General features: G+C 47.1%; 1 protein-coding gene across 1 annotated transcript in view; it reads left to right on the top strand.

Annotated features, from left to right (window-relative positions):
• HS6ST2 (heparan sulfate 6-O-sulfotransferase 2) overlaps nucleotides 1-25,633 on the top strand; it is a 128,376-nt gene extending 102,743 nt beyond the window's left edge. The window contains exon 2 of the mRNA XM_041396650.1: nucleotides 22,834-25,633. Coding sequence (XP_041252584.1) covers nucleotides 22,834-23,536 — 703 coding nt within the window. The 3' untranslated portion in view covers nucleotides 23,537-25,633. The remainder of the gene's footprint in view (nucleotides 1-22,833) is intronic.
• Nucleotides 25,634-25,918: the final 285 nt, after the last annotated feature.

Genomic DNA, 25,918 nt, shown 5'->3' with positions numbered 1-25,918 from the left:
TGCCTGGTGCAGGTACTTGTGGGGAGACCCCCTTTGCTCACCACAGGGAAATGGGGTGTGTATCCAGACTCCCTGTCTGGATGCAGAAAAGCATGGAGAGGTTTATTTAGAACAGAAAACAGCGCACAGAAATAGCAAACTGTCTTGGGTCAGCCAGCTCTGCAGTGGGATGCTCGGCTGTTTGCAGACAAATTGCACCCAGGCTCTTTGCCATGCTCCTTCCATCTCTCTCATGGATAATGTGGGTCTCTCAGCCACATCTGCCAGAGAAGTGTTTGAAGCAAAGTCCCTAACAGATGCTGAATGGTGCAGTGATGTCCACTGCATTCTTCCTCAGCCAGAGGCAGCAGGGAGCCAGACTGGCAGTGCTGTGAACCTGCTCTGAAGAGTAGAAAGCCTGTGGATGTGTGTGAGTATGCTGGGTGTTCTTGGGGACTGGCTGCCCTTGCTGGTCCCAGAAGGTTTGGAGAGGTCGTACTTAAATCCCAGAGCAGAACCAAACCTAAGGAATGGGAGAGAAGGGGATAAAATGAGCTGAAACCAGTGTGAGTATGCAATGTGCCTGTCCTTGTCTGCTCCCTGAAGGAATGGGTGCGTGGAAAGAAAGGGGTGGTGGGTGTAGATGGTGGAGCCTTTTCCTGACCATTCACTTTCTGGCACTGTTTCAGTCTGCTCAGAGACTGCACTGGAATGAGAGCTGGCTTATAAACAGCAGCATCCCTGTGGATCTCTGTCCCTGCTGCTCTCCAATGATGGCAGCACCTGCTAATGGACCAGGCAGTTTTGGGCAGGGGGGGTATTTAGCCAGCCACTTACCTGAGCTCCGGCAATGGATTTTAACATCACTTAGCCCTCTGGCAAGTTAATAACCTGCAATCTCTCCTCATCCTCTTAGTAAAACACTGACCCGGGTGGAGTCTGTGCTGACTGGGCAGAGAAAAGCTGTTTCTCCCAGCTAAATGCTGGCACCTACGATCTGGTCCTGGCTCCAGCAGGCACTCTGCTGGCTGGCAGCTCTACTCCTGCACTCCTGTTACCTTGCAGCCAGTTTCCTCACCCATTTTTCCTGTGTGTGTACTCTTCTGACCCACGTATTTTTGTTGCTGAGCCCTTCTCTGTGTTTGATGCCTTTTCCTTGTGACAGGGAACAGCCAGTTCTCTCAGCACACTGTATCTTCTCCCTTGTTTGATCCAAGAAAACCATTAAACAACAATAAAAGCATATCAGCAGTGGCACTCAGCAGAACTGGCTTTTCCTACTCTTCTGGCATTTTGCATCTTTGTCCCATTTTTATGCCTGATTTGAGATGACATATCAGCTGCTCTTGGCAGGAGGTCTGTAAAACGTCACTGGCACTCTTGGGACGTGGTGAATGCTGCTCTTCAGCAAAGCCATCAAGCAGTACCTCTGTCTTCTGCCCCTGCTGCATCTGCCAGCCTTCCATGCTAAATATCACTGTGCATGTCCATCTCATCTCAGGCACAGGTGACAGGAGACACTGCTGCTGTCAGGCCAACTGCAGCTCCCAGCAGCTCCTGCTCTCCATAGCCAGCTGGGTGTTTTCCCCTGTATCCCTATCAATGCTTATTTATCTTCCACCCCAATTTGATGGAGGAGTCTCCAGATAAAGGAACCAATTTAAAAATTACGAGGAGTATGGTGAGAGAGGAGGGAGGTAGACAGTGTGCTTGTAAGAGGCTGATTTCTTTAGAAAATTAGACTAAAAATAAGTTTAATAATGTTTTACTGAGCTTTTGCTTCAAAGCAATCTGCTGAGTGTGTCTCACTGCTTCCTGCTCTGGGCTTCTAACTGCTATCATGTTCTTGGCTGTAATTTTCTCTGCACTTTTCGGGAGGCTGTGAGATCTTTGCTAATCACAGAGGGCAGACAAACCTTCCATTTTAAAGGTCTCCTAATAAGCAAAAAAAGAGAAGGAAGTCATGCAGTAAAAGGCACAGAGCTGCAGTGAATCTGCCGTGGAAAGATGAAAGCTTGCACTCTGGTAGCCAACATTTGAAGTGGCACCTCTGAAGTCCCTGGCAGGGTGTTAAGCCACCACTGCTGGTGGTGTGAAGTTACCTGATAAGAGCCAGCTCCCCCTGGCATGTGTGACGTGGGGGTGGCACAGCACCTCAGATCACCACACGTCACCAGGGACCAACTCCACAAGTGCAGTAGTGGTGAAAAGGACATGGCTTTGAGTTCCCTTGATAAAATTAGCCATATGGTGCTGCCTGAGTCTCCTGCTTGATGGAAATAAGGATCCAGAGGAGTGAGGAGTCGGTTGCATTTTAGAGATTGGAACAGCCTGATGTCTGTGTCCTTTACAAAGCAGAGCACAGCCCCGGTGCCCCTACATCCAGACTCTCAGGGATGGCATCCTTTCTCACCAGCAGCCAAGTGGTGCTGGATGGTTTTTCATAGAGCATCTTGGCAGAGCTGTGCTGAGCACCATCAGCCTGACAGCCAGGCAGGAGAGCAGTCTGGTATTAATTAACTCGTCCTGCCAACAGCAGGTATTGATTTGCTTTTACAGGACTTTGATGAGTCTTGATTATGATTCTATAGAGGTAGGAAGGTTTCCTGCCCTCAGAAGACTGGAGCGGCCATAATTATAAAATAATTGTGCTTGTTTTCTTCTAAAGTAGTATTTTATTATTTGATGAATCTCTTGTTTGTATTGAGTAGACAGTACGACTTCACAAACGACTTGTTTACTGTCGTGCTTTGATTTATAATTCTCCCTTAAAATTTTAGAGGGTGGGGTTTTTTCCCAGATATGCATTCAAATTACTGTAAAAGTAGGTCACATCATATTCGTGCAGATGTTCCCCTTCCCCTCTCGCTCCAGCTCCCCACTGGTGTGGTGTGGGCTGATGATAAGTTTGTGCTGATGACCCAAGGCAGCACTTTGCAAAAGGTGAACCAATCTCATAAATCTTTCACCGTGATCCTGCTGTGTGTTAAAGGCTGACGTGTAGTTCGGAATATTAATTAAAGACAGTTAAACGGCACTTTTATGTAAACTGTGTCCTTAGTGTCTCCTACCTAGAAGAGAGGCTTGTTCTGTGTTTGCCTCGCCTGCACAGTCCCCTGCAGAGCTGGCTGGGGTTTGGGGAGTGTGCAGTTTGGGGTTTGCTGCTGCGCCAGGTCTGATGTCCCCTCTGGGACTGTCCCCGAGCTCAGAGGAGAACATGGGAGGGTTCTCTGCTCCACCAGGGCTGCTGCGACCTGCCGTGGAGCTGGGGAGAGGATTTATGTTGGTTTGTGTGGAGAAGGGGAGCAAAACCAGGGTAGAAGCCCAGTAAAATAAGGCAGAAGCTGGTCTGGCAGCAGCTGCGAGAGCAGAGGGGGTCAGATGTAGCAGGAAGCAGATTTATACCGCTGTTTCCTCTGCACTGAATAGGAGTTTTCCCTTAGGAGGTTTTTGTGGAGAGGTGCAAAGAGCTGTTAAGTCATTAGTGCAGTTTCCCATTGTGGCAGCATTATTCCCTGTTATCTCCACTTTATAGCTCCTCTTTCTCACCAGCGACTACTGACCCAATAAATATTTGTCCTGGCTGTATTATCTGCATCCCAAATGCTTACCTTGTCCTCTGGCATACAACTTAAAGACATTACAGCCCCTTTTTCTACCTGACAGGGAGAGTCTGGCGAGTGCTGGCGACTAATGCCTGCTTGGGAAACAAATCCTGACCTTGGGTAAGGACTGGGCAAGTTTTCCCCCACAAAAACACTTTTCTTCCCTCAGCTTTTAAACTCTCCACTTCGAAGACGTCCTTGACAAAGCAGCTTCTAAAGCAATCTCCCTATTTCACAGCACCAGCTCTTTGCCTTTTTTTTTTTCCCTATTCCATTAACTCAGTGTTTTGCAGCCAACACTCCTGTTAATTAGGTGCTAATTTATTATTCCAGCCAGCTGTTATTACTGTGTAACCCATCCCTCCACACAGATACACCCCAGCCCTGTCTCAGGTGTGGGTTTTGGGTGTTCTTCCAGCCATGGCATGACTGTAGGCTGGGTGACCAGCAGCCCAAATTAGCATCCAAGGGAGACACCAAGGTTGCTCTGGCCATGAAGGAGGAAAATCAGGTCCTGTGGAGACCACGGGGATGTTTTTCAGTGTTTCCTTCCCCAGCTCAGCATCACGCCTGTGCATGAACCCCTACTCCAGCACAGTCCTTTCCAGGCAAACCATCCCCATGAGCACTGACAGGATCTCCTCCTCGGGGGTTTATGTCTCATGGTCAGTTGGTTTTAAAGAGGTGTGATTGCTAATTGGAGCACATGCCATCCCTTTCCCATCTGGACTCCCTCATGTCCATTAAAACCTGACTGCATCTCTGTGGGGGAAAGATGAGTCACACTGGCAAAACTGGATAGCAGTTTTTTTATTCTTTTCTTACAATTTTTTGCTTTAAATATTCGCAGGAGCTTTTCTGATGGAAAATCAAACTAGTTAAAAACTCCTGAAGAGAGGAGTAATTATCCAGGTGGCTCTTGTTAGTCCATTTCACAGCTATCAAAAACAATGTTCTCCTAGCTCCCTGCCCTTGCTTCAATTCATTAATTAGTGATATTAATTAGTTGTATTAATTGCAAGCTGATACTTCTAAAGCAAAGGAGGCTGAATGCAAGAATGTGGTTCATAACCTCTCTGTGGATGAATAAAGGTTTCTTTCTGAATATTGGAGCTGCCCTGGAGAGTTGTGGAAATGCCTGTCAGGTAGCAAAGGTGGATTTGTACATTGCTGCTAGCAATGTAGGAGCATCCTACAATTTGGAAGTTAAAATACTGATTTTAATGATGTTGTTTGTATGTACAGCTTCACATCTGCTGTGCTGCTGTCTCCCAGCTCAGTGGATGTTGTTCTTGCCTGTGTGTTGAGGACATTTCTGTTGCTCAGCATCCTGGTGTGCCCTTCCCACCTCCCCTCTCTTGCTGTGGTGCTCTGGGGGTTTTGTCATGCAGTGGTGAGCCCATGTGGCTGGAGGGCTCTGCTGGCTCAGCTCAGCAGCTGGTGTTGCAGAAGGTGGTGAGTCCTCCTGACTCCACACCGCTGCCCCGGGGGATGTTTGTCATGGCTCCTTCTAAGCCATATCAGATTGAAAGCCTGAGTCAGCCCCAGTTCCCTGCTCTAATGCCAAGAACAGACCTGTTGTTGCCCATCCTGAAGGTCCACAGTTCAGTTCCAGGTTTGTTGCCAAAACAGCAGCCTCCCTGCAGCGCGACTGAGTCAAGTCCTTGTGGTGTGGTGGCGTCAGTCGTGTCACTCGAGGATACAGCAGTGTCACCGAGCCCTGCAACGACTCAGCCTCAGCAGCATGGCTGAGGTCATTTGTGGAACGAGATGTGCTGAGGCTTTAAGACAGGCTGGCGCTTGCTGTGAAGATGTGAGGGTGTATCATGTAATTTAGCTCTCGGGTCTTTTGCATATGTGACAATCACTTTAGAGGATCATTTTGGCCAAGGAGAGCAAGGCACTGCCATCAAGGAAGAGAGCTCTGTGAAGATGGGCATGTGAGGAGACAGGTCACAATGTGGTGGCAGAAAAGGCTGAAGCTGCAGATTAACAAAAGATGGATTGGTGTTGGATTAAGCACTTGTTCTTCAAGCAGTTCTTTTGTCCATATAGATTAAGGGCCCTTTAGACCAGGGAGTTACGCACATTTTAGGGATACAGCTTTTTTGGGGGTCTCTTTGCAAGGGGCTGCCGAGGTGGGACCGTACATCTGCAGAGTGGGGCTGGCTTTGGTGTGATCCTACTGGGCTGTGGTGTGATCCTGCTGGGCTGTGTGCGATCCTGCTGGGCTGTGTGCGATCCTGCTGGGCTGTGTGTGATCCTGCTGGGCTGTGGTGTGATCCTGCTGGGCTGTGTGCGATCCTGCTGGGCTGTGTGCGATCCTGCTGGGCTGTGTGCGATCCTGCTGGGCTGTGTGTGATCCTGCTGGGCTGTGGTGTGATCCTGCTGGGCTGTGGTGTGATCCTGCTGGGCTGTGTATGATCCTGCTGGGCTGTGGTGTGATCCTGCTGGGCTGTGGTGTGATCCTGCTGGGCTGTGTGTGATCCTGCTGGGCTGTGGTGTGATCCTGTGCTGCAGCTGGGAGCATGCTCTGCCCCCAGAGCTCAGTAAATGTTCACCTGACTCCTTTCCATGCTGGTCTACAGGCAGAGGCTCACTAGGTAGTTAACACTTTCCCCCTGCTGTGTGCTCTCACAACTTGAGGTAATTTGGTGATTTGACAGCGTTTCTCCCTCGTGCCGAATATAAATCAGCATTTGGCCCAGTCCTGCAGGGCTGCAGTGCTGCTGGGGCAGAGCAGCACTGTTAGTGTGCAGCCAACATGCAGCTGGCATGCTGAAACCTGAATTTCTGCAGTGTGCCAGCCCCAGGAGAGTCATACTGCAAACAACCCCTCTTGCCCTCCCAGACCCTGGGCCAGAGTGGGTGGGTGCTCTGCCCTTCCAACTCATCACTTCTGCCTTGGGGACCAGCTCATCCATGAGGTGCCTTGGTGGCCTGGTGTGGACACAGGAGCCCGAGCTGCCCCACAGTTAATTAACTGTGAGAACCATGAATTCTGTAAGGCTTCACAATTAATTTCTTAGTTTCTTTTTTCTTGCTGTTTTTGTTAATGAATTCATTCCATGTGCTCATGGAAGTATCCTGGTGAGGCTTGAAGAGCTGAATTATGGGGGAAAAAAGCCTCTCATTTTGCACCAGCATTTAGCTGATGAAATGTAAAGATGCAATGAGCTGATTAGTGATTCTGGTAATGTAATTAATGCCTCTGTTCTTTCATACGTGCAGAGCTGGAGGTCGAGCTGAGCGCTCAGTGAAAATTCACCCTGAATGCGCAGTTCAGTGTGCTCAAAATTATTGCTCCCTCGTTATGATTCCTCCAGTAATTCCAAATTAAAGTTGATATACTTGTAAACGAAAAGCAGGGCATGCCTGTGAATTGCAAGGGCTGGAGAATTCAGTTGCAGGATGAGAATGTTAATGCTGTGATCCGCCACAGACTGGGCAGGGAGGGGCTGTGGCAGAGCAAACACCTTGGTGGCTGTCACTCCTGCCAGATGCAGAGCTGGTGCTGGGGGCTGTCTCAAATCCTTGTCTGCACTTCCCTGGCTGCTACAGGCAACCAGCCTCGTGTGGTTCTTCAGTTACGTCTTCTCAACATCCCAACCGTCATAAGCCGTTAACGTAATTCCCAGTCTGAAACCAAGCTCGGATGAGCTCATTTTTAAATGCAACATGATTTTGACATGCCTTACATGAAACTTTTTTTTTTTTTCCCTTCCCCATTTTTAATAAACATCACATTATCAAAATATTAGTGACGCTGGATTTGCCACCGTTGGTTTACCATAGATAACAGCATGGAGTGTTCTTCCCGTTCTGATTCAATAGTGCATGACAAGGGAATCCAATTTGTTCAGATTTAGATGACATGCCTCCAATTATGTAATTCCATTAGGAGGTGCCTGCAGCCAAGTCTGTGCTCACAGTCTCAGCAGACATAACTCTAATGGGACGTGTTGCAATATTGCTGTGTGGTAAGCACAACTTTGATAGAGAGCATGACCTGTCTCTCCCAGTCGTGTTTGTGGGAATGGAGAACACAAAAAATGACCCAGCTGTACTTGGGGCTCTAATCTGGCAATAAGTTATGTCACTACAAGAACAAAGCTTTGCAATGAAAGGTGAATTTGCAATGGCTATATATTTTATGTATTCAAAATCAGTCAGTAAATGCAGCACTTTGAATATGATCTTATGTTCAATTCCATAAATGGAAGATATATTGGTTGCAGTTTTTTCTCTTGAATACCCTCTCAGATTCCTATGTACTTGGGAATGTTGGATATTTATGAGAATATAAAGTAGTGATGAAAACATAAGACTAAATCTTAGCACAGTTACAACTTGCTTTAAATTATTAATCTTTAAGAAGCATGATAAAAAATTCTGCTATGCAAATTCTGTGGCACTGGAGTTGGTGTACATATCCATTACCACAGAGCTATCTAAATAGTGGTTTTAAAATAATTGTGTAATGTTGATGCAGAGTTACAGTTTCTGCAGGCAGGAAAAGGCAATTCTAGTGGCAGATCTGTCTCCCCAAGAAGTGGGATGTAACACCACTCATAAATAAAGCTGTTTAGATGAATTTAGCATCACTTGCAAACCAGAAGATTTCTGCAACGCCTTTGGGTGAAATGGCCCAGGCAGGGTTTGTCAGGGCTCAGCTCTCCAAGGGTTGGGAAGGAGCTGGATGGGCCATGTGGGGTGTATTTTTGGTAGAGGGTGCTAGACCTGTGAAATTGAAGAAATTTAAGTGCATAAGTGCATTTAATAGCCATAAAAAGGTCAAAGCTCTGACAACCGTGTGACGTCTCTTGCCCAGTCTTGCCCTGTGTTTGGGCTGGACCTGCAGACAGGTTTTTTCTGCAAAGCAGGGATATGAGCTGTACCTCTGCTGGCCAGTACTAACTAGGGTTTGGCCAAACAGATTGTATTTAAATATATCACTTTTATTAAGAAGAAAAGCTCCCTAATCCTTGCTCTGGGAAAGTATGAGTGATAGCATCTCTTCTTTCATAATCTTTTGCAGTTCTCACGTGAATATATGAAAGAATTTAATAATGTTCTAGGTTAGAAAATGATCATGCATATGCATACATCTTTAAAATCTGTCTTCTCTGACTTTCTTTCCCCTTACTTACATCAAGAGAGGAAGCCAGCAAACTATTTCAATGTATGATGCATCCAATATCACCTTTCACATAAACAGAAAAAATATGCTTCCTCTGTTGATGTGATGAGACCAGGATGCATTTAAGTGTCTAGAGAAAGTGTCATTTTGTTTAAAATAATGTGGAGAGGAGCCTAGTTGCAGTATGTTGAAATGAGTTATGGGGGTGCTGCTATTTTAATGACAGGATGGGGGAGATGCAGCTGAAGATGCTGATGTTGTGCCCGAGTCCTGGCTCACATTGTCACTGCTGGGTTCCTGCTGCTCTTGTCCCATCCCTGCATGGATGCTTTGCCAGAAAAGCCCACTCAGGTGGTGTTTAGCTGTGCTTTAATCTGGCCACTCAGTGGATTGCTTAGCCTGCAGATACAATGGAGTATATTAATCTCAGTTCAAAACCCAGTGTAATTTTGTGGGAATGAATTGTTCAGATAAATTTCGTAGAGCACAGTTTCTTAATCTGCTAAATGGGGAAAGACACTGCTGCCTGCAATTTGGGAATAAATTAGATTATTCTAGATTAACCCCTCCAGGGATGAAGACATAGGAAGAAGCTGTTGCTGCTCCGACAGTCCATTTTCAGGTTTATTTATCGCAGCAATCCAGCTGCCAGTGTGACTGAGAGCAGAGCCCGAGCTGCTGCCATGCACATCACCATGTTCTGGAGCTCCTGTTTGCTGAGTTCAAATGCAGGAGCATCAATCTGCTGCCAGCCAGGCCACGTGCCCCGGCCCTGGGGGCACTGGACACTGCTTTGGCTTCTCTCCCTGGGGACAGAATACCCAGACATTTCCCTGGGGGTTCAGGAGTTCATTGGAAAGTTCTGTTAAAGCAGCTGTGCTCCAAGACAAGCTCAGTGCTCGGGTCCCTTCCGATCTGCGAGCGCCCTGTTTGTTCCCTTTAGGAAGAGGTTCCCAGGTGGGCTTAGAGGAGCACCACAGATCTTGCCACCTTCACCCTGGATGCCAGCGTGGTGCTGGACTAAGTGACAGTGAGCAAACCTGCATGCAAGAGGCAGAGCTCTTGTTGCAAATGCTTTCGTGACTGAGCATTGTTCCTGTCTGCAAAGCTGCCTTTGGCCCCTCCACCCCCAAAGCTCCAGTCCATTTCAAAGCAAAATGGGAAAAGTCTGGCATCCAAAAGATACATGCCCTGGCCTGTGCAACATCTCCCTTTGTCTGATCCTTGCAGGAGTACTTCTGTGTCCCTGGGGTTGTGCAGAAGCTGCATGGTGAGAGCAGAGCTGGTGGTCCCAGCCCTGTGCCAGCACAGGGCATGACAGGAGGGGTGCCCTTCCCTGGAGACCTGGCTCGAAGCTGATGCTAACAGTGAGAGGAGTTATTGCTCAGCACTGCCAGTGGTGAGAGGAAATGTTCAGTGTATTACTTTCTGGGACACTTTCCCAGAAAATGTTTCCTTGTCATAATTGCAGCACTGATGCCGTAAGCCCCGGCAGCAGCTCCCTTTTAGTGGAGATGAATGGAGTGGAGTATCAGGAAAGCTTTCCAGGATTCAGTTTGGTCAGAGCCTGTTAAATCAAGAGCCTGTTCAATGAGGGCATCATGTGCTCCTCAGCCTGGCCACACACAGTTAAGAGGGACAGCTGAAAGCTCACTATGTTTGCTGCTTGAATCTGGGGATGCTGCTACATCTGTTCCCCAGGAGTTACTGGACTCACACTCTCTCCAGTGTGTTGTCTGAAATGGATAACAAAGCTCCTCAGAGCAAGGACCACATTTGCCATGGTGCTGTCAATCCAGGAGATGAGTATTCCCAGGTCCTCCTTGTCCCCATCCACATGTGTGGCTCCTGTGTCTTCAATTATATTTCATGTTTTGTAAGAGGGGGGAAATAAACACGTGAAACTACAACTCTGATCTTTAGCATTGAGGGTTTTTTGGAAGGATGTTAGACCAACAGTTAATGGAAAAGCTTCTGGCTTTAGTATTCTGTTGTGCCCTGGTGATGTGGGCACTGGTGGATCCTCAGGGGACACTCATTCCATCCTGTCCCTTCCCCTTGGGGCACCCTCTGAGGGAGCTGCTGAGTACTCCAGGTGGGTAGAGAAGGAAATCTTAGGACTGATAACTGATATGAGTGGAGTTCACTGAGGAAGAGGATGAGATAAACAAATCAGGTCCTTCATGGAGATGGAGGTATCAGGATCACGTCTTTGCTCACTTGAGCAGGGCAGCTCCTCAGTGCTCTCCCACTTCCTACCTGCCATGCTTTTCTAATGTACAGAGTTGTGCTCCACTTTGTTTCCTCATTGGAAACATTTACATGGAGCTTGGGTTGAATTTCCCAAAATTTCCCAACTTTCCCAAAGCTGTGCTCTCAGCATTGTAGGGTTGTGGTGTTTCAGATGGGTAGGGGAGATGCAGTAGAGACAGAACTTAAAGCTCATGATTGGTGAACTGTAAATTTGAGCTGGAAATTGTGGCTGTACTGTAAAATTCAGGACACCATCTGTTTCATTGCTTACTTGCAGTAACATTTGTACTTGATAATTAAAATGTCACACACATTTTTAGCCAAAATAATCCATGGAGAAGTAGAACTGTGTCTTCTGAAAATCTTTCAAGAGATACTCACAGATAGGAACTAAACTGTTTTGAACCATCTCTTGCTGTTCATAGAAGAGTTTTGCTTCTTGCCTTTTTTGCTTGTTTGTTTTTTTCCTTTTTTTCTTTCATATTTTGAGGAGAAGGTTGGGGCCGTGGGAGCAATGGCAAATCCTTTTGGAAGGAGCTGTGACCTTAGTGAATAACCCTACATGTCATGTGGTTTATTTTGCTTTAGGTTTATCATATCAGGTTTATCATGTCCCTTCTGGCAGGGGTAGGATATCTTTGGCTTCAGCTGAAATCAGCTCAGTTTTAAGGGTTTCTCAGCTAGTCTAAGCAGGACTTCCCTCCAGCTGAGGGCTCAGTGTGCTGCCTGCTTGTTTGGCTGTGGGTGGTGAGGGAGGGCAGGGAGCTCAGGGCTCAAGAAGTGCAGTGAGAAGCTGCTCAAAGGAAGGTCAGATCTTGGCCCAAGCGTGTGATACCCACAGACTGAGAGAAGCAGATTAAAGGATGAAGCAAGTAGCACTGCTCGTGGGCAGTGGAATTGGGTGCCATTGTCATAGCAGTGCCAGTTCTTCAGCTGGCACAGAGGGGAGCTGGACTGCTCTCCTTGCCCAGCCCAGCTTGTTGCCTCTCTGTGGTGGCCTCAGTTCAGATGCCACTTTGCTTCATGGCACTGAAAAGATGGAAGAATTGAATTTGCTTTTGACTGTCTGCAAGTAGGATTTTTAATGTCTTAATGCTACAAATTAATTAAAAATATAGGGAGCATCTGAAATCCAAAAAAATGCAATGTGTACAAGCTGATGTCAGTGCTGAATGTGCTGTCACTGACTGCCAGGAAAGCATCTGGTGAGATTTTGCCAGCTCAGCCTCCAGTTTCCAGGCACACCACAAGCTTGGACTGCGTGGATAGTCCTGAGCACAACACAAAGGACACGTCCCTGGGTTTCTTCAGGGTTGTTGTGTGAGAGGCTGAAGTGTCATTTTCTGTTAACATGGCTTTCTAAGGGCATTGTTCTCACTGATTCAGACTTAAGATATACTTTTACTAAATGTTTGGAGTGGAACGAGGAGATGTGGAAAACAAGATGTTCTGCACATCTTGTAATGTTTACTTAGTCTTGCTTGTTTAGCTGATGTAAAAACCCTCCCATGTGAGCTTTGACACAACAAATGCATCCACGGAGTTTTACTAGAAATACACTCTGCTGTTCCATGAAAATTTTAAATCCAGTTATGTCAACTGTGTGTGAATACAAGTTTTAAACTCCTGGTCTGGCTCCTGGGAGCCATTTGGAGCTCAGTGTGTTACGGTGCATCAGAGTGTGCCATCAGTAACAAGTCAGGATTAAAGATGAAGTCTGCAGAGAAACCACAGCCAGTGCCTCAGAAACACTTCCCAACCAGCCAGGTGCTTTCAGGGCTGTCTCCCATCTTCAATCATACATCCCAGCATCGTGTCACACATCCCAGAAGCACAGGCCCTCATCCCAGCATCCATGCAGACCTTGTACATCACAGCTCAAGATGCATCCTTGCAGGATGAGGTCCTGTGCTTCTGCCAGGAGACTGTATTGTAGTGTGTGATGGAGGGCTTAAAATATTCTAATTGTCTGCTATGAAATTGCAGTTTTGTTCCCTGGAGTAGAAAAGTGAGTTTAAATCATTAACGCCACAAGTCTCAGTGATGATTACGGAAATGTTTGCAAGTGACTTAATCAGTATAGTTTGTCTGAGTGGCCCATTTTAATATTATTGCACTGATTAAGTTTTCTTAGCTAATATGTGTTTCATTTCCAATTCAATTAAATGAGAATCCCCTTCCATTACATGATATTACAGTAGTGCCCTAGTGGGGCAGGAGCACACTTGGTATTTTCAATTGATACAGATTTCTTCATTACGCAGTCTCATGGTGCTCAATGGAATCAATGAGAGCTGAAATTAAAACTGTAGAAGTTGCAGCTGTAAATACACTGTCCATTCCTCTATCCCTCTTTTGGCAGCAGGCTGAGAATTACATTAGTATCAGTTCATTAATTACATTGCAAAGATGTTTTCAATAGACGCTTGCTTTTGACAAAATTTTAGAAAGACTGGGAAGGATTTTCCCTGGATTTCTGTATGCTCAATAGTCATGATAAGCAAAATACAAGTTGCACTAATGTGCCTTTTTTATATGCTATGTATCTTCTGTTTAGTTTTTAAAAGCCCTTTTGTATAACCTATCACGGGATGTATTAACTGGCGTACGGAAGATTATCTGCAAATGGCTTGTGAAGGAATTACGTTCTTTCGTGTGAGCCAAACCTCCTCCTTTTATCTATTATTGAAGAGAATTGATTGAGCTCTGATATAGTAACAAATGATTTTATAAATACCTTTCTGGGGTTAATTTCCCATTGTGGGAGATGCAGAGCTCTTGGGGCTGATTGTGTGATCTTTTTCTTGGGAGCTCCAAGGTTTCTCCAGCGCTGAGGCAGGGGTGTTCCATAGCAGCTACTCTCATGTACAGAGGAGTTGGGAGGGGTATTCAGGCAGCAATTATGGATTTGCAGTGAGTGCTCAAGATACAGGATAAATCACAACTTCTAAATACACATTGATGTGTTCATAAAGAAGACAAGTGTGCATGCCAAGCTGGGACTGGAGCCCTCCACACCCACTTCCTCCTGGATCGAATTAGCCACAGAACTTGCAAATGAAGCACACAGGGTTCAGTGATCTGCTTCCTGTGGGTGGCTGGTGGCTGGCAGGACAGGTGTCCACAGCCCCAGGGGACATTGGGCAGGTTTGTTGTGACAGCCCCTGCCTCATGTCTCTGCTGTTGTGCAGCTCCGTGCAGCCACGTGTCAGGTCATGCCCTCTGCTTGCACACACAGAACCTGTCTAAAATACTGGTTTTATTTGATTATTATAAGTATTTTCATCTGGTCAGAGAGAATGAGGCTTTGCACATTTAAGACATAGCTAAAACGTATATGGATATAAGGATAAAGCTTTTTTTATTGCTAAATATATGCTTTTTATAAACAAGAAGTTGGATTTTTTTTTTAGAATGTAATAAATATTTTAGCATAGTTATTCTGGCTCCGTAAGTGCAATGAAAATGTTAGCCTTGGCATATCAATCGCACTTTACAGATGACTGTAATTTCCTGAATGTCAAAACTCCAAATTTCTCTACTAAGCAAACTTTTCAGTGGCAAAATAGATTGCCTCCATAATATATCACTGTGTGCAAGAAAAAATGAAATCTTTATGTACTGTATTATGAATCAATGAGGCATTAAGATTCTTGGAAGGGTGAGTGGACTCTGGAAAATGAAAAACTGCCACTATTCCATCTCTGTAAACCGCTGCTTATGGAGTGTAGGCTTTGCAAACCTCGATCTTTGCCACCGCAGAAATATCAGTTACACGTTGAAACTAATTCCTGCAGCAGCATTTAGATGGGGTAAATACTGTTGTAAGGATCTGATTTATAGCAGCATCCTGTGGTTATTCACCAGCTCTGTTGCAGTGGCCTCCTTTTCGCTTTGGGATATCTGCCATGCTTTTTAATGAATCCATAAGAGCTCTGTGATCGGGGCCATGCTGTACCACGCCTGGAAGATGTGTGTGATGTTCCTCAAGGAGCTCCAGGGGACAGGGACAGTTCCTCACACCGGGAGTAGGAAGGTGCTCCTGGCACTCTGTGGGTGCCAGAGCTCAGTGTTTCAAAAGACATAGCACAGACCTTGAGTTTTCTTAGTGTGTATTAAGAGCAGAATTCAGCTCTGCCTCTGTTTATTAAGGGATAATCGCCCATGGCAAGAAAGGCACTTTCCAAAGCCAAGGCCTTGCATGCTGCTCAGACCTCACAAATCCAGTGTCACCCGTGCTGCAGCTTGTCATCCAGCACGTGGAGGCGTGGCACACACTGATTGATCCTCCTGTCACCTTCTCTCTCCTTTCCTTGCATTTTGCCTCCCATGTCCAGCCTGGGGGCTCCGCACCACTGCTGCTCCCCATCCTGGTGCCTCTGTCATATAACCAAGCTGATGAGGTGGGAAGCTTTGCTGCTCTAGATAGGCTGTGATGGAAGCTGGGTGTTTCCAGAGGGCAGTTCAGCCCTTCATCCAGCAGGTCAGGTGGCTGGGATGGGGCTGGGCCCCTCTGCCCAGCATTGCCACCCTTCCCCGTGCCAGACTCCAGGGTGGAGGCTGAGGACTGGGGACTGGCACCAGCAGCTGAGTCACTCTTCTGTTTGCTAAAAACAGAAACTTGCTTCTCTTTTTATGCACTACTGGAAAAAAAAAAGTAATTTAAAAGGTCACTATTCTTGCTGAATTGCTTGTGAGCAGGGGTGTCCTGCAGAGATCTTAATAATACAGGCAATTATGAAATTAATACCACTCTGGCAGATCTGCAGGGCCGCTCTCCCCTCCGCAGGCAACGCTGTGGACAATTATTTTGTGCGTGAGGGTAGCTGGGAGCATGTGTGTGTGTGAGGCTGCATATTTTTTACTTATTTAAAGCCTTATTTTCTTTATCTTTGTTTGCATATGCCATGCCTGCACATATATGAATGTGTACCTTGACCTGCTAAATCGCTGCCTTCCTCTGTGCCTGAAATGATTTTTTTTCCACAGATCTTTCATATTTGGTAATTTCACGGGCAGTGATGGGCTGATGTAATTGCTGTTCTTGAAAAATCCAGCTCCTTTTTATGGGTTTCTCTGGCATTTCTCTCCTGCTGCCGTTGCTGTGGGTAGGCTGCTGGCTTCCTACCCCCACCATTAGTGTTTCTAGACAAAACATCTCTGTGATTCATTGGGTGCTGATAGAAGTGAAAACATAATGATTACTTAGAGGAAATGTAAATTTGCATTTGCTAACAGCTTTAATTCACAGCCCTGAAATACTTATCTCCTTTCCTTCCAGGCCCTTTTTCAGAGCTAATGCATTATTTGCTTCTGCCACCCTGAGACCCAGAGTAAAGGAATATAGTCTGGGTAGTCTTGCAGGCTGCTGCAGAGGAAAGGGGTGTTTGTTCCTTCTTCTCTCCCTCCCCATAATCTTTATCCATCACTTCTTTAATGAAGAAGGGATTTGTTCATTTAGATTTTACTGTACTTTGATTTTTGGATGAGGTGGACCTGGAAGTTTGGTTTCATTTAAATGCTTGAATAAAGAGAGGTCTTGTAGGAAGTAGTAGCCAGCCCAGGGTCCAGCTGGGCCTGAGGTGCCCTGAGGTCTTTGGGGAGAGGAGAGAAGGGGAGCAGTCCTGTTCCAGTACCCCTGCTCCATGGTCACCTCCTTGTATGAGCTGTGACAGAGGCAGGGGAGGCCCTGGCGTGGGCAGCCAGTCTGCAGATCCAGATCCAGGGCATGGAGGCAGCCATGGAGTAGTGGGAGTGAGATCTCCTCCCTGCAGCTCAGGGGAACTCGACAGCCCCCCTTGCTCCTCTCCCAGAGGGGTTTGTTGCCCTGTCTGTGGGGCTGTGAGGCCTGGGGCAGAGCAGCACTGTGGGAACCCATGGGCCATGAATGCATCTCCACTGCTGCCACTGCCATCCACATCACTGCTGGGAAGCATCCGGGACCAGTCTAGAGTGGATGCAAACATTTCATTCCAGCACTGCCTCAGTAAACTTGCCAGGTATTTTGGCCTCATCTCTGTGAGTTATGCTGCAGGAGCAGCTCTTGGCAGGCAAGAGGCATTCTTGTTTTGGGGGGAGGTTCCAAGCAGGGATGGTTGAGGCAGGAGAGGCTCTCACCAGGATGCTCACCCCTGTCCTTCTGCTTGTGTCTCTAGGTGACAGAGTTTGTTAAGAATCAGGATGAGTCACGGTATTAAATGAACACTTTGCTTCTCTCTGAGTGATCTCCAAACAGATGCCTGACTCCAACAAATTAGGCAGCAGTAGTATTTCTCTTGGAGGAACAATTTGTGGTATTAGCAAATCAAATTCTCAGTGGGCCACTCTTGATGGGAATTAACCTCAACTTCTGGGAGCGAAGCACTCGGCGCCCGGCATGGCGTAATTGAGTTTGACTTCTCAGAGAGATGTGGTGGCCGTGATTGATCGGCCGGAGACCCTCTGCCAGAGATTAAAATCCATCAGCAGCTTTGGAGCCCGCGGGGAGGGTTCCTAAGAGCACAACAGGGAATGTGAGACTCGCACCATTCGCCTTCCCGACCTTCCGTCGTTGTCTGTGACTTTGCTGTCAAACAATCCTGAGCAGGGACGTTTTCTGAGTGGTGTGGGATGAGGGAGAAGTGCAGGACACTGCCTGTGACACAGTTCCACCATTTCCCCACAGTTGCTGGGAGCAGTGGAGGGGAAGGAGATGGGATCTCAGATCTGTGTACGAGGCCACAGCGTAGGAGCATCTTCCCATGGTCAGATGAGCTGAGACAAGTTGCCATGTCAAAAAAAAAAAGCCCAAATTGCTCAGCTTTTAAAAGAATGAGTATGTGGCTACTCTGTTATAAGTGAGCTCTCTAGATTTTTATTCAGCAGCGTGAGCAGTTTGTGTGGAGGGGGGAAGGACATGGCTGTCCTTGTGCTGGCTCTGGTGATTGTGCATTGTTTCTCGTGCTGAAGTGCCAACCCTATGATTATTTTCTTTTTTCAGTAGCTCCATCCTTAATCCTTTGCATCATATGCAGAATCTCTGCTGCAGGGTTTTAGTTTGTTTTATTTGCATTTCTGCTGGATGTGGCACAAATCTGGTCTATCCCTTTGCCCCTGCACCTTCAGAGTGAACTTTTCTTTCAAAATGTCCATCTCCAGATGGAGCAGAACTTGCTATCACATTGGCCCATTAATATACCACAAAGTCCATGAACTGGGGAAAAAACCCACAGAGATTTGGAAACTTAACAAATTTCCTTGCCTCCCCCATCTCCACTCAAAGAGATGGAGACACTTGTATAAAATTGCCTCCCATTCATTGCACAAGCCCTGTCTGTGACTCCAAACATCCTAGCCAGGCTTGCCATCTGGCTGAGCTTGACCTAGATACAAATGGGTGTGTTTGAGCCAGCTCCATATTCAAGCATAGCCTTACTTTTGCTTGGTGAATGGGACTGCCCCAGTACTTTCCCTGGAAATCATAGCTCTGCTTCCTCAGCTCTGTGCTGAAGCTGTGTTTTCCTGCATTACTTTGCCCCTGGGAACAGCCTGTGGGGGAGATTGGGGATGTTTCTGGGGCTGCAGTGCTCCCTGTGCAAAGGCTGCAGGTTTCTCACCCTCAGTAACCTACAAAGCCCTTCTTGCTGCAGCCTCATTTCTCAGCAGAAATGGGAAAAGGTCACTCAGTCCCTCACCTACTAATCCACTAATGGATATAATGGTGAGTGGATGTTCAGCTTTCAGCTCCCCTCTCCAGTCCTTACCTCATAGTTCCATCAAGCCAGGCTCAGGTTTCCAGGCTGAAGCCATGGCAGCTGCCAGCATCTGACCTCCAGCTCCCTTGACCTCAACAGGCAATTAAACAGTGGGGCAGTGGGGCTGGGATGTGTTCGGACTTGGGGAGATTCTGACCCATTTTAATGCATAATTAGAGTCCTCCCCTCCTCACCACTTTAGTTCTGCACACAGTGAGCCCCCTGAGCACTGTGGTGTGTGTACCTGCATATCCCTTCCCTGGCAGCTTCTCCAGACTCTGGAGTCTCTGGCTTTATTCTGTGTTGTCATGCCCTTGGGTTTCACAGTTCCATACTTGGACTTCAATTTTTGTTTCATTTTGCAATTAGAAGTTTGATGCAAGGATTCTTAAAAAAACTGATTAGGTTGAAGAAAGGGAATCTCATTCTGCCCCTGTGTTTGGCAGAGGTGGGGAAAGGGCTGGCAGGAATGGACTGTGTAACCACAGGATTATCCTTCAAAGCAAACAGGTGCAGCATGGGGAGCAAACTCAGCATTGTGGTACTGTTTAGTCTCTGCATTCCTCAAGGAACAGCAGTGCTCAGGGAGAGACCAGAAGCAAGTCACTGTCACATCATCCCTTATTCCTGATGCCTCCAGGGTCAACCTACTTTGTGAGGTGCCCTCGTTGTGTCCAGATACATTTTGATCGTGTCCAGAGGTGCCTTCTTTGTGTCCTCCCTTTCTCTGCTTCATGGCCCCCAAGTTCATCGGAAAAGCCACGTTCTGGTGAGTGCAGCTCTGAGCTGGAGGAATAATTCACAGTAGTTGGAGCCCTACCTGCAAGCGTGTTGTTTGGGCTCTGAAGCCCACGCTTCAAGGAACGGGCAAGAACTCAACACCCCCTTGGTAAGAGAGCAGAAAGAACAAGCTATTAGCTACAGAGCTAAAAATAATTGCAAAGCTTTAAGTCTTCCTCAGTTGCAGCAGAATGATGCTCAAAGTGCTGATGGCCGAATTCATCTCTGGCACGGCTCTGAGTTGAGGATGCATTAAAGCTTTTGTGACTTTCTGAAGCTCAGTTCAGATGAACACAGAGCAGCACAGCTGCTTTCCTGGAGCTGCCATGATTCCTAACTCAGAGGAGAGGCTTGGGGCAAAAGCTGATGTTCCCAAAAGCGGCAGTGCCTCTTCTGGTAGAATTTTAATAGGCAGGAGAGAAATGCATAAAATTGTTGAGATTGGCCCAGCAACTGACAAAGCATCTCTCTCTAAGACATCTCATTTTTTGAATGCAGGATTCATCTGGGAAGTAACAAGGTGGAATAACAGCTGTGAGCCTGTTTCAGCCCCTGTTTCAACTGTGCTTAGGTCAGGGAGGATACGGGCCCTGGCTGGGGCATCCCGTGAGTGTCCCTGCCTGGCATCCTGAGCTCAGGGTGCTGGGGAAGCCCAGACACCTCCATGCTCACTGCAGAGTCCAGTGGGCATCTTTACTCAGCCTCATCCCCCCCAGTCTCCTGGACTGCAGCATTTCCCTGGCAGGCACAGATGGAGACACGTGCCCAGGTGAGGCAGCCCAGGCTGACAGTGCTCTGTTACAGCACAGCCTCTTCCCCAACACACGAGGTTTTATTCATTCTTCTGTTTTTACAACAGCAGCCAAGGGAGACGCTTTGTCACCGCCTGTGACCAAGGAGCACAAAGGGAGAGTGGCTGAAGAGTTTGAACTATAATAAAACGCTCACTGTATCGATCTTGGCTCAGGATTTGTTTCCCTTCTTGCATTAACTCCCCATCGATTTCTGTGATGACCTTAGAGCACACGGTCTGCTTGGCCTTCTCCTTCAGCTGGTAGCACCCCTGTGCCTGCACCCTTCCCCCCTGAGCTGAACTGCTCATGGGCCAGCTCATACAAGGGGCTTGGGGTAAGCTGGGCTTTGCTTTTGCCCCCACGGTCATCAGAGGTTTGTTGCTGTATGTTAGTTGCTGTAGTTAATGTAGAGGTTAGTGCTGTATGGTTGGGTCATTATTTTAGTGCAGTGTCTCAATAAACTACATCCAAGGCTCAGGAGTCCTGGCAAAAGGTAAAGAAGGGGTTTGGGTTTGTCCCAGAGAGGCTCCATTTCCCCGTGCCGGGGATCCTGACAAGGCTGTGTTGCTGCTGCATCAAAGGAGCCTGAGGCACAAGCATAATCAGGGACAGCTCCTGCTCATTGGAGCAGCTGGTTGAGGTGGTGCTCATGGAAAGCCCTTCCTCTTTGCCAGGGTGGGTTCTCCAGTGCTACGAGAGACCTGCTGAGATAAGAGCAAAACTCTTCCCACCTCTGCAAGGGTCAGTGTGGGATTAGCAGCTGCCACTCACTCATGAAAGTGAGCTTTATTCTTGCTCCCTCCTACCTCCAGCTCTCACAGTGAATTCATTGAATGGCATTTCTGTGGAAAAGGACCTTCCTTGGGATTGTAGCAGGGACTGCTGCTCCCTTTGCCTGTGTGAATCTGTGGCCAAATCCCTCTGAGCAGGGGGTGGCAGCAGCACCACCCCAGGTGAGTGTGAGGATTGGGGTGCTGCTGATTGTGGTGTCCCAGCTCCACAATTGTTGAGTGCTGTTGTTCCCAGCCACTGATGCTGTTCTGGGCTCATTGGCTTTCTTTGGCTTTGCACGTTTATTGTACTTTCTATTCACTTAATTATTCATGAGTGTGGATGCTCTAAATAGGAAGAGGAATGGTGATTCTCCAGGTTTTCTTTCCCTGTGCAGTTGGATCTTTTTTGTGCTTGTGATTCACTTTTTAGTCCATTCAAAGACAATTTTCTGTAAAACATTGACATCTAGTGGCTTTTCTGCCAAAGGAAACAACAGGGAACAAAAGTTTGACTTCAGGGTGACCAGTCACAATGTCACTTGAGAAAACAAATGAATGGCCTTCTCCTCCTTACACAGCACCAAGGACATGGCAATCACACCCCAGGGGCTCAGGGCTCCCGGGCAGACACTCCTTGGTGTTCTCCTCCTGGAGAAGTGGCCTTCCCTGGCAGGACAATTTGCTTGTTGAGCTACTTTAATTCCATTTGCTTAAGTAGATGGCTGGTATCCTGATGGTGTTCCTCCAGCATCACCCAGGTGAGGCCATGGTCATGTCAGTGGAGGTTCAAAGAGCTGTGGAGCTGTGTCCCTCTTCAGGCTGTGATGGTGGACAGCATGGTGTTTGATGGTGGATATTAATGTGCAATCCAGAGTGAACTCTGGGTTCTGTGGTTGAACTTGCAGCTTTACCAGCAGGTAGCCTGATGGGTTCCCTGTGGCAGCATGACCCCCATGTGTGCTGCTATCCTATTGCTTCAAACCAAAGCCAGCACCTCCCTTAAAAATGTTTTCTCTTACAAAACACTGTAATGTATCCTTTAATTTCTTGTTAGTCACTTAGCTCTCCTCTTTCATCATTTCAGTCCTGTATCAGATGAAGGCAGGAGAATAAAACAGGATTTACATGGGCTTTGCTAAGGTCCTTGTTAGTGTTCAAGTGGTTTGGGGCTTCTGGGCACACCCCGTTGATCTGGCCTGTGAAAGGAAAGGTCCTGTAGGAAATGCCTTCCTCAGAGATGTAGTGCTGCTCTGGGGCTCGTGCAGTGAGACCCACAGCTGCTCATCAGGAACCTAGCACGGGCAGCTTTTTGCTCTCTGTGGAAACCTGTCAGTGCAGCTCTGTTGTACAGGGAAATTAAAAGAGCCAGAGCTGCCTGTGTCCTGCTTGGGTCGTGGCTGACATCCTGGGGGATACTTCAAGTATTCTCCCAAGGTCTGGCACGACCATCACCTGGAGCACCAGCAGGAGCCTGGTGCCACATGGACAGCCCAGCACAGAGGGGAGTCTTGGGCTCCCTTGGCCTCTGTAGAGACACCACCAGTTAAACAGAGACAGCTCTGTGTGTGTGCAGGTACATGCAGCCCTTCACACTCCCCAGGGGTTTGTTCAGCCGTCCTTCACCCTGTGGAGGTGAACTCACGGAGGAGCCTCTGCAGCAGGGCTGCTGAAAGCCTCTTAAGTGCATCTGCCTGTTTGTATCGATTCTGAGCGTTAATGCGCTCTGTGCTGGAGACACAGGGGACTAAACGCTCTGTTTTCCTCTCCCCTTGGCAGGAATTTCTACTACATCACCATCCTGCGTGACCCCGTGTCCCGGTACCTGAGCGAATGGCGCCACGTCCAGCGCGGAGCGACGTGGAAGGCGTCCCTGCACGTCTGCGACGGCCGGTCCCCGACCACCGAGGAGCTGCCCAGCTGCTACACCGGGGACGACTGGTCGGGCTGCTCCCTGCAGGAGTTCATGGACTGCCCCTACAACCTGGCCAACAACCGCCAGGTCCGCATGCTCTCCGACCTCAGCCTGGTGGGATGCTACAACCTGTCGGTCATGCCCGAGGAGCAGAGGAATAAGGTTCTGCTGGACAGTGCCAAGGAGAACCTGAAGCGCATGGCGTTCTTCGGCCTGACCGAGTTCCAGCGCAAGACTCAGTACCTCTTTGAGAAGACTTTCAACATGAACTTCATCTCGCCCTTCACGCAGTACAACAGCACGAGGGCCTCCAGCGTGGAGATAGACAGGCAGACTCAGCAGCGCATCGAGGCCCTCAATTTTTTAGACATGGAATTGTACGATTATGCAAAAGACCTGTTTTTGCAGCGGTACCAGTACATGCGGCAGAAGGAGCACCAGGAGGCGCGGCGGAAACGCCAGGAGCAGCGGAAGATCCTGCGGGCCAAGCAGGCACACCTGAGGGAGCAGGGGGAGAACAGCTCCAGCACTGACTACACAGGGAACGTGGAGCGGTGGCGGCGGTAGTGGGGGGCACCTGCCGGGCAGAAAAAAGAAGCAGAGCCCAACCCAGCCTGCAAACGAGTGATGCTTCTCAAGGGTCTGAAGCAAAAAGAGGTCAAAATGTTGCCTTTGCAGTTGCCTTTGCAGTAAATGTTGTACTGTACGTGGAACACTTAATCTTAGCGTGTAATTAAATTGTCCTTTTTAGGTTTGTTGGATTATTTATGGAATACAGGAGCCATCTCGGCTCATCGGAAATGTTTGCTTGGACATTTATTTAAAAGAAGTGAAAGAAAAAAATCCTTAAATTAGTCATGAGTACAAAATGGGATGCTGGAAAATGTTTATGATGCTCGGCTGAAATCTATCTGGGAAGCAAACTCATTTCCTAATAACGAGCATTTAGCATACTCTCACAATACAGTATATGAACAAATCCTTTTCCTTTGATTTTACCTTAATTTTATTTTAATAATGTGTTTTCAAGGGCACCAACTGCTTATGATATTTACCAAGTTAATGAGTGGACGATGAAGGGAACAGTCAAGGTCTAGAAAAATTATCGACTAGTTTTATGTATAATATTGGCTTTTAAAATGAATAGAAGTAATTTCTCTAGTTATATAAATATTTAAAATTTTAAACTTTTTCTACCTACTGCTGTTTAGAGTTTTAAGCTTGATCTATCTCATATTAAAAAAAAAGAAAAAAAAATACATACATACTTTTCTGAACTCAATGCCAACGTTATAAGACACTGTTTCCAGAATTTTTCAGGGCAGTATGATTTTAACCATTCTGGAAAAGTTACAGCACATTCTCATGTTTGTTTCATAAAGCCTTCTCCGAGTTACAATCCTGTGACAGTGTCTCATTTTAAGTCTTTCTTACCCATTAGAATACATAATGCTGAATTTATCATTCCTTAATAATTGGTGGTATAAACTAGATGAAATTATGTTGCTGATATTTGTGTAGTGTCTTTAAAAAGTCATAAAACTCTCTAATCCCAGCAATATTATAAAGAGAATTGCTCAATGGAAGTAGATTTACACTTGAATTAGGATTTACTTCCAGTAAATCTTTGCTACACCAGATAAGAACAGGGCTTTTTTTTTTTCCTATGCTCTTGAGCCCTTCACAGCGATGACGGATGAGGACTGGAGAGGACGGAAGCCAGTTTTTCCATAGCCATAGTTTCAGGAGGAGAAGGAGGTGTGGTGCATGGGGTGCACAGCCTGCTCCGGGCGGGCTCTGCTGGGCTCGGGCTGCGGAGCCGGAGCCGCCGCGGGATCCCCGCGGCCCTCCGGCCTCCCCCAGACCCACGGGAGAGCGAGGGGCTCCTACAAATCTCTATGCAAAATAATACAAACCTCTGCAAGGCTTGGGCCAGACTTTCAGCAAGCTCAGCACATTTGTCCTGCAGTGCTCCCCAGCTGGCACTGAGGCCCTCTGTGGCCCCGGGACGCGATGCTCACAGGGCTCACTTGCACTGTTGCCTTTCACCTGTAATACTCTATACACCATGAAGGCAGGGGGGCAGAAAATGAGGCAGAAGGCTTTAAAAACATCTTATGGCTCCACGCCTAAGTTACCTGGAAGTGGTTTTACATCTGATGTGTGGCTGCCTGGGAGCAGCAACCCTGCCAAGGGCAAGGGGACAGCAAAGCAGCAGCAAACCAATACCCTGCATTAGCAGCTTTGAGAAGAGAATAACTTCATGTACAGCAATTTTTTTTTTTTAAATGAGAACTGCAGTTGCCAATATGATGTCTCAGTTATGTTTTGGTTTTCACGGGGGAAAATAATTCACTCTTGAAACTGAAAGGCACTGCTGTAAACAGGACTTAACTGTGGGCGAGCTGGAGGCCTGTTGCAGGAGGTGCATCTTGTTTTTATGCTGTGGTGTGCATGGTTTACAGAGACTAGTTGCATTTTCTTTGTGTATACTGTTTATTGTATATAGGGGATGTACCAATATAAGGATACCATCTTGTCATAACCATATCAAATTCTACTGATTTCCACCGTAGACGCTGTCTTATTGTGTAGATTTACAGGCCAATCCACTGACTTTGATTGTGTCATTTAACAATAGAACTGATAAATAAAATTTAACTACAGGCTTCTGATTTTCATGTGATTATTTCTTTTTCTGACAGTGTGTTGAGAGCTGCACAGTTGAGAATGCATGGTAATTCCAACATGAGTGAAATAGTAGTTGACAGCAAGTATGAGAATTTGAAGTTATAGCTTTTCTGAATTGTATTTAAACTACAGCTTTCAAGGGCAAAACCACTTTGGGCTTTTGTCTGGTTCAGGAGTTACTGCAGAGGTTTTGACTTCTGAGCAGCCCTCAGAAAAACAAGCTGTGGTTTCTGGTGATTTTAAATATGATTGTTAGTG

The sequence above is a fragment of the Onychostruthus taczanowskii genome, unplaced genomic scaffold (assembly GCF_017590055.1).
Source record: "Onychostruthus taczanowskii isolate IOZ18803 unplaced genomic scaffold, ASM1759005v1 scaffold13, whole genome shotgun sequence".
NCBI lineage: Eukaryota > Metazoa > Chordata > Aves > Passeriformes > Passeridae > Onychostruthus > Onychostruthus taczanowskii.
The sequence above is the reverse complement of the archived record's forward strand: the minus strand, read 5'-3'. Positions and strand labels throughout refer to the sequence as shown.